The sequence below is a fragment of the Micromys minutus genome, assembly GCF_963924665.1.
Source record: "Micromys minutus genome assembly, chromosome: X".
In the NCBI taxonomy this organism is placed as follows: Eukaryota; Metazoa; Chordata; class Mammalia; order Rodentia; family Muridae; genus Micromys; species Micromys minutus.
Window position 1 is genome coordinate 1,223,041 of NC_137970.1, and position 16,354 is coordinate 1,239,394.

The window sequence follows — 16,354 nt, forward strand, 5'->3', positions numbered from 1 at the left end:
TTCCTGGTACTAAAACATTTTTACTCTTGTTTTCTTTTTCGTGGCCGTATCTGTTTATAGAAATGCTCCTAGAATCAGTTATAAACCGAAGAGTTGGTTCTATTCTGGGAAGACACATCCTGGTAGCGCTCTCTCTCTCTCTCTCTCTCTCTCTCTCTCTCTCTCTCTCTCTCTCTCTCTCTCTCTCTCTCTCTCTCTCTCTCTCTCTCTCTCTGCAGTGCTTCTTTTTACCCCTTAAGTAACAAGAATTGTTCCTGGCATCTTAGAACTTTCTTTTCTTTTTAAATCTGCTTCTCTCCTTTCCATAGTATCCTGTTGAAATTTGAAGGGAACAAAAGATATGTAAACAAACGAGATTCACAAAGCAGCTAAAAACAGGAAGTGTGCCATATGTATGTCAAGGGCTGTGGGAGTGGAAATAGCAAGCTATTGTTTTGGCTTTCTTAAAGCAACATGAAAAACAAGTAACTCATTTGGAGAAGTTGGAAGTTTTTAAATGACCTAACTTAATAATCCCATGTCCTAATTTTAAAATGATGATGCATTTTAACACTTGGATATTAGCTTTTTCATAGCATGTATAAGCAATGAGATTATGCACAAGGTATACAGCTTATGTCCCTTCAAAATTCACTTAGTATTAGGAAATACCGATTTCTAGTGGTGCTTAAGTTTCTTTTCTTACTTTTCTTACTTTCTTTTTAAAGTTTCAGTTCTTTCACTATCTATATTTTTATTTCGGTACTTCATGCAACTTACAAAAAGGTTTTATTTAAAAAAACTTTAAACATTTCTAAAACCTAGTTAGACAGATGCTTACAAAATATAGCTTCTTTCCTTCTAGGTCTTGGGCAGATGAGAAGGGTGCTGTAGGGATTGCAAGGCCTGGGTTACGGAGGGGCGACAGGTGACAGCATTCTATTTCTTATCTTCCCAAGCCAGATTCCAAAGCCTGTGGGATTTGTATACAACACAGGAAACTTTTATAAAAGAAAAGAGAGTACTATGCTGTGGAGGACCTAAGAGAGCCTCCCCTCCCCCTCTTAAACCTACAATTCATTTGTCTTTATTAAATTAGATTGTTTTAAGAATCAGCACTTCTCTTTCTGTTTTATCCCCTCTCAAATGATGGTTGAGATCTTAAAAAAAAGGGAAGGGTAGCTAACTTTTCCCCCCACCTTTCTCTATGTGACAACAGCAATATGTTTATATGAATTGGCTGAGGCTCTTATCTGAGGAGGCAAAAATCACGGGGAATGAGGCAAGTATACAATAGTAGGCAGAGACTGATGGGAAAATCTTCCATTTAATTCAACCTTGCTGCTGCTGCTGTTGTTCTTGGTGGTGCTGGTGGTGATATAATTTTGGGGTAATATGATGAGGAATTTCTGGAGAGAAGAGACTGTCCAGTTTACACAAAGGTGAAACATGCCAGTCAATTTTAGAGTTTATAATAAAAGGAAGTTTTGTTTTAAGTAGTGTTTTTATTTTGGTTACTTGTGAATAACTTAATTTTTTTTGTAATTTGTGAGAATGATTTCAGAAACCTCTTGTCCCTGTGATGAATAGGCAGCATGCAGTGTGTCTGTCTTTCAGATCTTCCAGGTTTGAGTATTTGGTCTTTAAAAGACCAGGAATTTTGGCCACACATTTCTATTTAATCTGAAAGAGGTCTAGTGTAGTTTAAGTAAGAATTGGTTTTTTTAATTTTTTTTTCTTCCATATGTATGTTTGTGGGATAATTGTCCCACCAAATATGTTGCTCCTCTCGGAGAGGCACTGGAGAAGTCTGGCGGAAGAAGTTAATGGCTTCCTATGTGAGGACACATGCTTTCTGTTTCTACATCAACAGTCTGGGAGAAGGATGCCTAGAGTGTTCTTTGGGAATATGATTTGAAGAAATACATAAGCATTTGTTTCTGTTCTTTATCAGGTACAGAAGCCTAAAGCACTTTAATTATGACATCTGCCAAAGCTGCTTTTTTTCTGGCCGAGTTGCAAAGGGTCATAAAATGCACTACCCCATGGTAGAGTATTGCACTCCGGTAAGTCAATGTCCTCCTGACATGAGTACAAGCACCTGATGTGAATTATACATTTGGAAATTGCAGTATTTAATGCTGTTTTCTTTTCTTTTCTTTCTCTCTCTCTTTCTTTCCTTCCCTCTCTCCCTTCCTCCCTCCCTCCCTTCTTTCCTTCTTTCCTTCCTTTCTTTTAAAGTTCCACCACCCTATAACCCAACAAGGCAGGTCCTTATATACAACAAAAGTATTAGGCACTCAATAAATGTTTCTGAATGAATGGCATATATTTTAATGTTTTACCATGTTTCAGGGAAGATATCTTTTTTTTCTTGACCTCACTCAATATATTTTTAAATTTCTTTTTTTACCCAATGTTTTTATTGGATATTCTCTGCATTTACATTTCAGATGTTATCTTGTTCCCACAACCCCATCCCCCTCCTCCTCCCATTGCCTCCATGAAGCTACTCCCTCTCCCAATCACCCTCTCCAACTCATTGCCTTGGCATTCCCTACACCGGGAAAACATGCCTTCCCTGGACCAAAGGCCTCTCCTGTAGGGAGGATATCTTACAGTTCTCTTATGCAGCCTTAGCATTTATTTAAAGAAGGTTTATGGCTGTAGGGCATGCTGAACTTAGAGGAGAGTACTATATGCATTCTTCAAAGTGCAAAACCTACCACCTTCTGTCACTATTGTTTGCCTTTTAACTCTGTGACACTGTATCAACTGACACCTGAAAAATATGTTTTACATATGGCCATACTTAATAACTCATTTACATGATCAGTAAGCACTTACCTTTTCAATTTCCTTTATATTGCAATAAGTATTGTTAGCCCAATGGCCTATAAGTAAGATGTGAAGAAACTTCAAACATGTCAGACTGAAACATCCAGTAGGTATTAGGCTCTGGGAAAAGCTGTCGTGAGATGGTACAAACATAGAATCAGAGATTCTGCTGAGACACAGAACTGCTACATGAGTGTTCCTGGAAGCTTATCTGTTTTGTTTTGTTTTTTTTTTTTTTTAAATCAAAATCTATGTTTTAGCAATGAGGCTCTGCTCTCCTTTAGAATTTCATCTATCAATGGCTATCCTCTCAAGTATTTAACTGTTTTCCTCACTATTATTCCTCTTACAAAGATTGGAGAATGTACCATGCTATGAATTGCCTGATACTCAGTTTGTGAACTCTGGTATTACTGCCAACTAGTTTAAGACCTACTGAAGAGGAAAAGTTGAAGTTAGGCTTAAGTCTTCTGTAAGCTACCATTCATTAAGTAGTTTGAATGCTTCATTGATTCCCCTTCATTTTTAGTTATTTTGTGTATTTACATGTGTTTCTTGTGTTATGTGTGATGGCCAGAGATTAAAGACTAGTGTCTTTTTCTACCCTATTTTATGAGGCACAGTCTCTAACAGGATCCAGAAGTCACATGTTGACCCCATTGGCAGGTACATGAGATCTATATGTTGCTGTTGTAGATTAATCTGCTCTACTCACCTAGTGGTGGCAGCACAAGTTCCTTGCTACCACTCCAATATTGTGGATTCTCAAATGAAAGACACACACACACATACACACACACACACACACACACACAGAGCCTTATTTTTTTAACATGCCCTGAGCAGCTCAATGGCGGGGCCAGTCCCAAACCTCCATGCAGTTAGCACATTTTCCCCTCGGATATTCCTGAATGACTACATGTTAAACCTATATTCCAACTTGGCTGGTGCCATGATCCCCAACTCCTATATGTTGGCTGTCTTTCTGTCCTATACTTCTCAGGCCTGATCTTTCTCCTTCCCTTACATAGTGGTTCTAAATCTTTCTTCTTCCCTTGCCTGGGAAAACTAAAGTCCCACCTTTATCTCCCTGCCCAGCCTTTGGCTGTTGTCAACTTTATTTGCCAATCAGACCTTTAGTGTCTCACATGCAGGGACCCTCATTGTCTCACGTGCAGAATTCTCAAGCAATTTTTGGAACCCATAAAACAAGCATTAAACCAAATTCACAACATCTGCCATCTCTGCCTTCTCTAGTGCTAGGGTTGCAAATAGGTACCACCATGCCTGGTTTTTCTGTGGCTTCAGGGAATTCAAACTCATGCTTATGTGGCAAATACTTTGCTAACTGAACTATTTCTTCAGCCTTTAATGCCCATCTTTTACCACTGATACATGCTTTATAGATGTAAGTAACTCACTGAAGTTAGTCACATTTGAATCCACAGCCTGGGCTCATATTTCTAGTATTCTTTCTTGTTATGAAGCATGAAGATGAGGATCAGGTGGCCATTTGTTTTGAAATGGCACTCTCCTAAAGCTGCTTTCTTCATGATTTTTGTTTTAGACTACATCTGGAGAAGATGTCCGTGACTTTGCCAAGGTACTAAAAAACAAATTTCGAACCAAAAGGTATTTTGCGAAGCATCCCCGAATGGGCTACCTGCCGGTGCAGACTGTGTTAGAGGGGGACAACATGGAAACGTGAGTAGTGCTGAAGCAAACAAATTTTCATTTGCTGTATCTTTGAACTTCTCCCAGCCAAAAACCTTCCTTCACTCCCAAATGCAAACAGTCTCTTAAGTCCTTCTACCTCTTTGCTTTTACTTTAACTGAAAAAAAAAAACCAAAAAAACCCACAATTTGAGGTTCAATTACAGTTTCTCCTGACAATTTATCTTTTCAAAAGTAAAACTTGACCTTACAGGAAGGAGAAAAAAAAAACACAATAAAACTTCATTATAAATTGCCTTCTAAGACTTTTAAGAGCTATGGGACTGTTTACAGATGAGTGGTGACAATACATTTTGATATTTTTCCCTCATAAATCAGTGGACATGTGTGTTTTTGTATCTAATTGTGTGGTCATACCTAGTCACTCTTTTCCCCTTGAGAGAACTATCCAGTCACAGGAAAGGATTCCACGGTAAGTAGGAAGGAGTCTCCCGGTCGATCCGATGATATCTTTTCCTCCTTCCTTTAAACTTCCTCCTTCTATTTTCCCATACTTTGATGGCGGTCTCACAGTTCTCTGCTTGGCTTTTCATTTACTTTTGACTTTACTTTTCATTTACTTTTGAGTTGTCAGTTGCTTTCCCTGGTTCACACCTAGTTGGATTGGCTTTGATTTATTCCTTTTGACATTTCCATAATTTCTGTTGCCACTGTGTTTGCCTGTGTCTCTTTTCACCACTTCATCTTTTGTTTTGCAGTCCCGTTACTCTGATCAACTTCTGGCCAGTAGATTCTGCGTGAGTACTTTTGCTAAGGGTACTGCTACCGCCCAGCCTCATTTGCTTGATGTATCTTTTTCATTTGGTCATTCTGCTTGGTTTTATTTAAAGGCATTTTCATTTCCTATTTATTTTGGTTGTTTTCCTTTCTCAGGAAGGCCTTGAGAATGCTATCGACCATAGCTGCAGAGACTCAGGATAGTGCAGATCTCTTTGCTAAAGTGTAGCCAACAGCATCCTGGCATGAGTTCTAATAAAATTCAAAAAAAATTGAAAGTTTTAGCTGTCTTCCTGGAAGACATCTTTATATCTTAAATATTCCTTCAAATATAGTCAAGAAAGAGCCTCCTGTTTGGATAATGACATTTGAAAGCCAATTTCTTGAGACATATGCATGCAGACCTTCAGAAGGGTAATAGTGTGTTCCTTAGAAGCAGTTGTAACTGAACTACTGAAAATCAACAAGATCTATTTTAGAGTATGACACTGAGTTTGGTAGACTAATTTCTGTGAAGTATGTGGACATTTTTAAAAATTAGGTTATGCCATGTTGTTTGACAACTTTTTCACAATTATGCGGTTCTGACTTTTGAGATAAACTCATTTTTATCTCTTTGGTAAAACAATCAGTTCACAAACTGTTATGCTTTTAAGCAAGGAGGAAGTATGATATCAATACTGGTGTTTATTACTACTAGTAATATTACATAATAATACACAAATGATTTGTTTCAGTTTCTATTGGTAGAGAACTATTTTGGAGCTAGGGATTGTGGTGAGCACAACTAGTCCTAGCTATTTAAGAGGCTGAAGAAAGCGGATCCATTGAGTAAGCCCGGGAGTTTGAGGCCATCTTGAGTACCATAGTGAGACTTCTTTCAACAATAGAATCTACGAGATCTCTTAGAGATCTTTGATGCATACATTGGCAAAATACCTACATAAAATTTATATAGTCTTTTCATAATAATTTCAATGTTTTACAGTAACATTATCAAATTATTTAAAGTTTGATAGCTCTAGCCTATATCAAGTGGAGACTAGCTTGAAAGAGTAGCATATATAAGAATTTAATTTATTTTAGTTTTTTATTATTTCTACATATAATTTAACTTAAAAGATATATAGAGAGAAATATGAACTATTAAGTGAGATGTATTTTAAGTCCTTATTATCCAAAGGAAGCAGAAGACTTCTTTTTGCTTTAGCCCTACATTATTGTGTCATTAGTTTTGAGTGATTGTACTTAGTTCATTGCTTCTTTTCTTTATTCCTAATGCTTAAACAGCTTGAGAAGCTACTAGATTCAGTTACGTTTCTTGCATGATGGTGGTAATTATTTCCTCCAACCTGGGTAGTCTGTTTCTAGAAGTTGGAAGCCTTCATGAATATGGAAATTTGGTCTACTGAAATCCTAAGAAGGCCAAGTATATGGATTACTCTGTGTTGGAAGAAGTTTAAACAGGGAAGAAATCTGAAGGTTGAGGATTCAGAGGAATGTTTTTAATGATAAAAGTAACAGGAAATAGTACCTTGAAAGGAATAGAGAAGATACAATATAAGTTAAAGAGAAATTATCTTCAGTTAGGTTAAAGTAATTTCTTTTAAGTAGGGATTGTTTATCTTTTTAAAACTTTGAAGCACTTTAAAAATCAATGCCATTCTCTATTAAAACATCTTTTCTAACAACTAAAACATACTCCTAGGTTGCCTTTTTATGAAAAGTTGGCTAGATTGTTCAAAAAGAGTGGGAGGTTCTAATTTGGATGAAGAAAACAAACCCAGCAGGCTAGTCTGTACTTTAATACTGTAATTTTATTAGTCTTTACTCATAGTTTTCTAATAGAAAAGTCTATTGTAAAGCTGCCTTATTCAAGCGGAAGAATTAGGTACTAATATGTTTTATTTTGAAAAGATTTATTTGATAGTAACAAATCTTATGATAATAATGGTATTTAATCTATTTAACATGGAACACAATCTTGGAAAGCTTCCAGAGATACAGATCTTTTGTATTTTTCTTAGGCAAACCCCTTGTTTCCTCATATCTGTCACATTATTTTAAACTGAATCGAGCATCGGCCTTTCATTTTGTTTATCCACAAGTGAGACAGGCTAGTAATGTTCTTGGAGCCCCTCTGCTTTCAAGTACATGAGAACTTACTCATGGAATTTCCACAAGAGACAAAGTGGTGGTGTGTAAGATGGCATTGGCCAAATGGATTCTTGGGGACAGATAATTGGAAATGATCCTAATTGGTATATTGCTATGTATTTACTAAGCAAGAAGTGGGAGACATATAATAATAATAATAATCTTCCATTTGGAAGTGGTTTTGGAGGCTTTATACTTAAGTTCATTTTTGGAGTAATTTTTTTATTAATTTTTGGTTTTGTATTTCTTCTCGGATCAGCACTTTCTTTTGGCTTGTTTTCTGATGTAGCAAGTGCCTCTTGTACTTTTTCAGAATTCTAATTATTACAAGTTCTTATATTTATGCATACCGCACTAGGTGCTATGTGTATTCATAGGAAAAATAATTTGAAATTATCTTTGAGGTTAAGAATTAAAGCTCTGTTTCAGACTTTTGTGTAAAATTACAGTAAACTACGTTGCATTTACATGCCTACTAACCTTGGTGTAGTTTTGCTCCAGGGTCTTATATTTGCTTTCTTTTTATGTACACTACCACTATGGAAACTATTATAATGGAAAATATTATGAATAAATTTTCCTCACTGGTCAGCTTTAGCTTATAGACATATATAATTGAAAGCCTGCTCTATTTCTGAGTATACTTACAAGCAAAGTAGTCCAAGCATTAAATTATCCTTATTTATAGTTATGAATTCAAAACAAACCTTCACAGCTTCCTAGTAATAGATTATTCTAAGATTCCAAAAATGAGCAGAATACGACTCCAAAAAATATAATAAAAATTCACAGGGGAATCTTTGGATCTGCTGATTGAGTCTAATAGTAGATCTCTTTTGTTTTCACATCAAATACGAACATATTTTACACTTGACCTAGACAATATGGTAAGACCTTTATCTCTCAAGGAAGGTTTCCAGTTCCCTGATTTGTTGTAGTGTGTTGTGACTATCTTACTATACTGTTTCTTTCTTTAAAAAAGGAAATTTCCAGCACATTTTCTCTGGAAGCACACACACACATAAGAAAATCAAACTTTTTTTCTTCATGCCAAACAGAGTTGTTGAATGTTGTTTGGGTATTAGGCTTAGCTTAATTGGGCTAAACCTAATACCCATCAAGTCTCATCAAGTATATTACTCCTGATTTTGAGTTCATACCTTTCTTTATGTAAGTCCTTTCTGTGTCAGAAGAGAAGTAGAAGAGACCTTTGATTGTATTTCAATAAAACAAAAAGCATAAGTCCAAACAGGATTTTAGAGCATTCTTGGGTAAGGAAGATATAAAAACTTCCCAGATAATGAATATAGCATATATGAAGTACAAAAAACATTAACCTTTCCAAAATTCTAGCCTGTCCATGAAGCAAAGGTATGTTTTATTTTCACTACAGAGCGCTCATGCCCACTTCTTACTCTTGTTTTCCTGTCTGATTTGAAAGTATATTAGCCTCAGTAAGAATTATTCTGGATACCATGACATCTTACTAAATTTAGTTATTGTTTAAGAACATTTATATGATGTTGATTCATTCTATTTTCTCTATAAAATACTAGCATAATGCTGCTGTTAAGTTAGTAAAATATTTTAATACATGAAATTTTAAGAATTGCTCAAATGGTGTAATCCTATTGGAACTAAAATTATTGACTGCAAATGTACTAAGGAAACATAGTTTCCATTCAGCTCAACGATACTAGTCAATGTCATAGATGTATGTAAGCTAAATTGTTTTAAACCACATAGCACTAAGACAACCTTGGAACTCTAATTTATGAACACTTATAAGAGGGTATAATGCTATGAAGACTCCCCTCCCCACCCCATACTTTTTGTGTAATTGAAACTTCCTAGGGAAGTTTTTCTTTTTTCATTATGGGTTTTAAGAAAAGCAGAAATCATCTCTCAGATCTTGATTTAAATACTTGATGCTGTCTTATATTCAGAAGCACCTACTTGTCCTTAGACTTGGAATAAAGTCATTCTAAGCCATGTATATAACGTAAGTGTGTGGTGGGGTCATTTTCTCCATTAATGGGTGGTATCTATGACTAATCACATTTTCTGCCTTATAGGCCTGCCTCGTCCCCCCAGCTTTCACACGATGATACTCATTCACGCATTGAACATTATGCTAGCAGGTATGAGACTAGTTGGATGCCAGGCAAATATTGATTGAAATAACTAACCAAGGAACCTAACCTATAATAATTTTAAACAAATATTTTCTTTCTTCTCAATCTTTTCTGATCGCTACTAATCAAATTGCCCTCTAACGTGCATGCCGTTCTACTGCATGGAGGTGTCGGACACCAACAACAGCATGGGTGCAGACCAATCTTACGTAACCCTGGCCTTTCACCATTTCTGGTAGCTTTGTTGCATTTTGTATTCTGAGCACACTTGTGAAATTGCCTTACAAGTCCTCTAACCTCCTTGGAAAACTGCATATATTAATCTGTGGAGAAAGAATACTATGTTACCTAAACATAGCCTTTTATTTCTGTTTCATTTACACGATGTACTGTAAGAAGATAACAACATTCTTTACTCTTGGACCTCTCTGTACCACCTTCTTAGTATGTGAGAGAACTTTTATACGTAAACCCTGAACTCCTAGTTATATCTTGTGCTTATTAAATAAGTCTATTCAAATTTTGCTGGTTGCCAAAAGACTTTATGATGAAATTGGTGGCAGAACACATAAAATACTAGAAATCCATCCGTTATCAACATCCTGCCTACTGGACATGCTCATCAACTGTGGCAAGCATTAACTAGCTACATATGTCTATTGTCAGTGAAAAGGCATCTGTTAAAAGTCAAGGGGTAGGGCAAGGTGTGGTTTTGCTCTTAGGGAAGATTTTCTTTTAAAAACAAAGACCTGTCCTCAGTGAAAGGAAGATTGATCTGTTGGGGGAAAAAATCCCAAACCCAATACCAATAAAATACACTTTCCCATAGTTTATACATTAAAAATATAAAACTACAAATTAGCTGCTTCAACTGGATAAGGCAACACACACATCCTTTACTTTGAAGGATTTCTTTCTCCTCTTTCCATGAGTTATTCTTTAGTTTTCAGGAATGTTCACTTCGGTCTTGAATAGATTCTAAGAAATCACATAAGTTTTAATGAGCTTTTACGTTTTTTATCAGGCTAGCAGAAATGGAAAACAGCAATGGATCTTTTCTAAATGATAGCATCTCTCCTAATGAGAGCATGTAAGTATGGAATCTCTTTTTACAAAATCTTCCTGACGATGAATTGCTTTGAAGGATGTAGAGGTAGGATAGTGTAGAATAGAGGATTTAGCATCATATTCATTTGATCTCTCAAAGAGTCATTCATTGACCTTTTTTTCTTTAATTCTTACAAAACCTGGCACAGAATGAGCTCACATAAATACAAGCATCACTCTAGAGTAGCAAAAAAAAAAAGGTTTTGCCTTATCTACATTGATTTTAATGTCATATGATTACAAATTACTAAGTCCAAATCACCTTGACCACACTAGAATAAAGAGTAAGGTTATATTTGAAAGTAATAACTAGGATTTCCTCTATTCATAGAAAGTTGAAATAAGATCTTGATATATAGTTGCTGTACGCATCTACTGTTAGGCTGGTATTTTCCGTCATTGGATTGTGGTTTAGAATCACTATAGAAAGGCAGTCTTGTAAAGAGTTTGCAGATGAGGGAAGACAAATGCAGGACTCAAATTTGTCAGTAGAGTGATACACCAACTTGGGCAGGCCATAGGAAGGAGATGTATTACTGTTAAAAATGGCCAAAAACCTACTTGGCACTAAAACAAAGGCATCATCAACAGGCTTGGGCAGTGCTCATAGTACAAAACACAGAGGAACATTACCATAATCCAAATAGATGGTGCTTAGGGAGGAAGAGAAGTGAGCTTATGGAAGGGTCCACTAACTGAACAATTAACATGGAGAAGAGACATCAAGTCAAAGTTCAGTGATGCTTTCAGTTTGATAAGCTGTGGTAAGATATTGGTTTAACATCTTACTGCAGAGAATAGGTGAATGAAAGCATTGTAAAGTTATTCTGTGCACTTTGTGTGAGAACTCAGAATCTTACCTCCAGTTAGAAAAGGACCTTCCTAAGGAAATGTACGAAAGTGGGATTTCTATATAATTATTGAATACCATGGAACCTAGAACATAGAGGAGATCAATGTAATGAGAGAGAAATCAAGACTCAGCCATTTACTTCAAACAACTATCCTTTTCCCAATTAAAGCGGTGATGCCTTTATGTAATCTTCCCACAGGAAGTAAGTAGCTAAAGAACCAAGTCAATATAAAGGCTTCAGTGATTTGCTTCTTTGGCTCCCATATTTTGATATTTGATCCTCTTAACTTTCACATTAGTTCAGATTGTATCCATATGACAGTCTCTGGCAGTCATGGACTGCCAAAGAGAATAGGAAGAAAAGCCTAATTACAATTATATATTACAATTAAATATGGGAAGTCCTAGCAATAAAATTTCATAATTTGAGGAGGGGAATAATAAATTAGCTATGCAATAAGGCCATGATTTTTTTATTTCACAACAAAATTCAGCTTTAGCTCATTCTGAGGACATGCAATCCATTTTCACTCTGTTGTTTGGCAAAATACCACTATTTAGGCCCAGTTTTGATGGATCAGCTGATTTCATTTAAATGCTTTTAATGGCAATGATAATGGTAATATTATTATCATTATTTTTGTGATGATAAGGATTTATCTCAAGGTCTTAATGCATGCTAGGCAAGTACTCACCCACTGAGATATATTCCAGTCCTCTAGTAATTCGTTAATTTATTATATCTCCACTACTTATCTGATTAAACAAACCAAGTATGGATGCCTTAAGGACATTTCCCTAAGGACCTGATATTTTAAAACAGAATTAGGTGGACATGGCCCACACCTGTAGTCTCAGTACTCAGGAGGCTGAAGGGCTAGGAATTTGAGGCCAGCTTGGGCTATACAGAAATTCCCTCTTGAAATATAAAATTAAATGGGTATGCAAAGGGGAGTCGAGGAGCATCCTCTTAAAATATGTAAGCAGAGCCAAAACACTTTACTCTCCCATTAAGAAGAAAATGAAGTTTTTAGAACTTGAAGGTACAGTGGAGTTTTCAAAAATGTAGAGTACTTCATTCTGAAAGTAATTCCTCCTAATTGTTATTAGAAAGTTCACACATTCCAGGAGGCTGCAGCTGCCTCTCAGATTATGGCCTCTTCAATTAATGGTTGAGGTTTAGTGAGGAATGAGTTGTTCTTGTCCTTTTTTAATCAGTCATCTTAATGTCTCCACACACTTTCCCCCTTACGTTTTGTGTTTCTATCTAAACAATAATTAAAACAACCGTTTATCCACAAGTTAATTATTGTTATCATCCACCTCTGAGACTTATAGGTTAAAATTAGCTGATGCAGCACTTTCTGGTTCTTACTTTCCACTTAAGATAGTATTTACTATTTTAAGAACTACGTGTTCCTGCTTCCTGCCCAACAGTATCAGTAGTATGGCTAATGAACAGTTTACCTTGACAGGCTTAGTAGCAAAAACACTAAATGAACTTTTTTTTTAATTTTTAAATATTTATTATTTAACAACCATCTTACTTGTTCATATAGACTCCCCGTCTTTCTGTAATTCTACCATTCATTTCTCTGTGTAAATAGGCCACTGAGTTTCATGTGGATTTTTTTTAATGAAGCACTTTGAATTGTCCATCAGTAGAATAATAGACCACAACCTCCATAGTTACCTAAATGTCTTTAGAATAGGGGAAACAAAAGGTCTGACTAATTGTTGAGAGCAAAGAAATGTTTCCATTTTCAAATACACACCTGAGTCCCTGACCCAAGTACAAAATAAGGGGGGGTGGAAAAATCAAAACCTTTGATTTTATTTTCCAGAGATGATGAACATTTGTTAATCCAGCATTACTGCCAAAGTTTGAACCAGGACTCCCCCCTGAGCCAGCCTCGTAGTCCTGCCCAGATCTTGATTTCCTTAGAGAGTGAGGAAAGAGGGGAGCTAGAGAGAATCCTAGCTGATCTTGAGGAAGAAAACAGGTGAGTTGTCTTTGTAGCTTTGTCCTCGGTACACAGAGTGCACACACTTGCACATGGAGAAAAGTGCCAGGGCTCTTCACTTCCTCATGTGATGTCTAATTGTTTGCTAAAATAATCTGTTTAGCTCCTTTTACAGATTCACTTTTTTGTTGTTGTTGTTGTTTGTTTTTTGGGTTTTTTTTTTTTTTTTTTTTTTTTGGTCTGAAGAAGAAAACGAATACCATATAGCATGATTAAAAACTCCTTATTTTAGTTGCAAAGGGATTAATGCTAATGGGGTATTGGGTTTGTTGCATGTGTTCCATAGGTATTGATATGTATGTGAGAATAGAATTTAAGAAATAAGCAAATAATTTAATTAATGATTATGTAAATCTTACATATGTTTGGCCATATTACCAGAAACATTTAAGAAAATAGATTCACTGTCTTGGTAATATTTAGAAATAGTATTTTCTCTTATTTCTCATCATCAGCTACAGCATTGATGCTTTTGTTCATCTTCATAGCAGATTAGACAGGCCATTCCTGATGATAGACTCCACCTCCAAAAAGAAGTTCAGTCTGAAAGCACAAGAAATTATTGAAAAGGAAAAAAAAACAAGAGAAAGTTTATGGTGACTGTAGAGCAGTAGATTCTAAAGACCTGGACTACTGTGTGGTGTCAGGATAATACAAATTATTGGCCTTTTTCTTTCATATTACATTTACTATATCATGGGTACCTTGGTTAAGGGAATTTTTTAAATAATCACCTGTAATTACAGGTTGACATTCCACAGACAGTGCCACTAGGCAATTCTTTAAAGGCCTAACTGCTCAAATATGTATAGCTAAGTACTCTCATCACCTTTGGTTAGCCCAAAGCAGCAAGCCCTCTTAATCTAGACAACACACCATGTTGAGAACCATTATGTTGAGGGAGAATTTCACCTTAGCATGAAATAGCAGGCTGTCATTCATCTAGTCCTTTCTGCTGTCTCTACTAGCCTTTCAGCTCTTAATACTCCTGACCTTTGGCAATGGCTCTTTATCAAGTTGGCTTCCAGTTAGTTCCTTGCCCATTTTTTCCAATAAATCCTCTGCACTGATTAGTTGTATGTCTTTCCAGAACCACGGCACTCTTTCTTTACTGGATTTCTGTATCTCGAAAGAACACCCAGCTTCTCAGCAAGGCACTGAAAATTTCCACTGTTTTCTCTTTAACTTCACCCTACTTCTGTGGTGAGGATTCTATTGTAGCCAGAATTTTATTTTGTGTGCACCTAGTTTCAGGGTCATGTTCAAACTTGCTCTTCCTGTATCACTTTACTCTTTGCTGAAAGAACTCCTTGACAGATTGCCCTTTTACTGTCTGTAACCATTTCAAATACATTGTGGCCATTCCATGATAAACAACCTGTGCATATAGTTCCACTTACCATAGTAATACCATTTCACTACTTAGAGCATGTTTGGTGAAGCGTGTGTTTGTATGTGTGTGTGTGTGTATATATATACATATACATATATATATATGTAAATATAGCAAAGAGATCACATGACTACCTGCAAAGATGTAATATTGTACATCTAGGGAAAGAAGATTATGATAACTTTATTTGCAAAAGTAGAAATTAAAACTACAATACCTCTTCTATTCCATTGATAACAGTCACTAAAAATAATAAGTAATAATACCTAATAGGCATTCATATTAAATTTATCAAAGTCAAATAGAAAGAAAATATTGTTATTTTTCTTATTAATACAATTTCATGTTGCTGAAATATAAGTGCATTTTTAGTATATGATCATTACTATTGTTTAATATACATTTTAACTCATTAGTCAGGGCCATATCTTGTTGGTGGGGTTGCTCATGCTCCCCCCTTGCCATGGTAACCAGGTCAATGAGTGCTGGGAAAGAATACTGATAATGCTCCTTTGTGTATCTTTTATGATTTTTCAGGGCACTGTTTCTGGTACTGGGAACTGAATCCATGACCTCATGTATCCTAAGAATCTACTCTATCACTGAGAAACACTACCAGCTCCTCATTTTGAAAGTACTTTAGTATATTTTAGAACATTTAATCTTTCTAAAAGCTGGACAAAGAAGTACGCACTTCCTTTCTTTAGATGAGAAAGCACAGGCTGAAAGAGGTTCGAATAGCTTGCCCCAGATTTCACAGCCAGCAGTGGTAGAGATAAATTCATACCAGGTTTATTTCTTAACACTCAAAATAGCCAACTCTACCTTGGATCAGAGAATAAAGAGTCATTCTATGCAAATGTCATCTACATAGAGAGGGTTTATTCCCCAGAATATGCCTTACCTGGAGAGAATGTTTGCAAAGAACAAATGTCCCTGAATAAACCAGTTCAACCACTTTACCCTGAAATATATCCAGGCTTGTCATTGAAAATGGGATGGTTTGTTCTCTGAAAGAAAGATTATATAGCAGGGCTCCTTAGTGCTCCAAAATGAGACCTCTGCCATTAAGTGAGTCTTTCTGGAGGTTATCTTGAAAAGGTCACAATAAGTCTTTTCTTCTACTACTTAGTTCTATTTTCACCTCTTACTGAAATCCTGAAGAAATGTCTCTCCAGAGCCCCCTCCTGGGAACAGCCTGTCCCTGCCTCATTTTCTCTGTTCTGTCCCTCTGCTGTCTTAGAGTTTTATGAAAGAAATTCAGAGCTATTCTGCTTCGATGACTTTTGAATTGGGTGTTGCTTTAAAAGCCTTTAATTTGTCATTTCCTTCCCTAAGAAAGCCTGGGAAATCACTGAGATGCCTTTTCTCTGTGCCCGCCAGCTTAGATATTTTCCAAGACAGAAGTAGACTACAA

At 36.1% G+C, this 16,354-nt stretch overlaps 1 protein-coding gene across 5 annotated transcripts in view; it reads left to right on the top strand.

Moving 5' to 3' along the window:
* The window catches only part of DMD (dystrophin), a 1,259,848-nt gene that overhangs the window by 1,188,997 nt on the left and 54,497 nt on the right, over nucleotides 1-16,354 (top strand). For all 5 annotated transcript variants that reach the window (XM_080910294.1, XM_080910293.1, XM_080910296.1 and 2 more), the window contains 6 exons: nucleotides 1,934-2,045; nucleotides 4,385-4,521; nucleotides 5,250-5,288; nucleotides 9,501-9,566; nucleotides 10,585-10,650; nucleotides 13,365-13,523. In XM_080910294.1, the coding sequence (XP_080766420.1) occupies nucleotides 1,934-2,045; nucleotides 4,385-4,521; nucleotides 5,250-5,288; nucleotides 9,501-9,566; nucleotides 10,585-10,650; nucleotides 13,365-13,523 (579 nt within the window). The remainder of the gene's footprint in view (nucleotides 1-1,933; nucleotides 2,046-4,384; nucleotides 4,522-5,249; nucleotides 5,289-9,500; nucleotides 9,567-10,584; nucleotides 10,651-13,364; nucleotides 13,524-16,354) is intronic.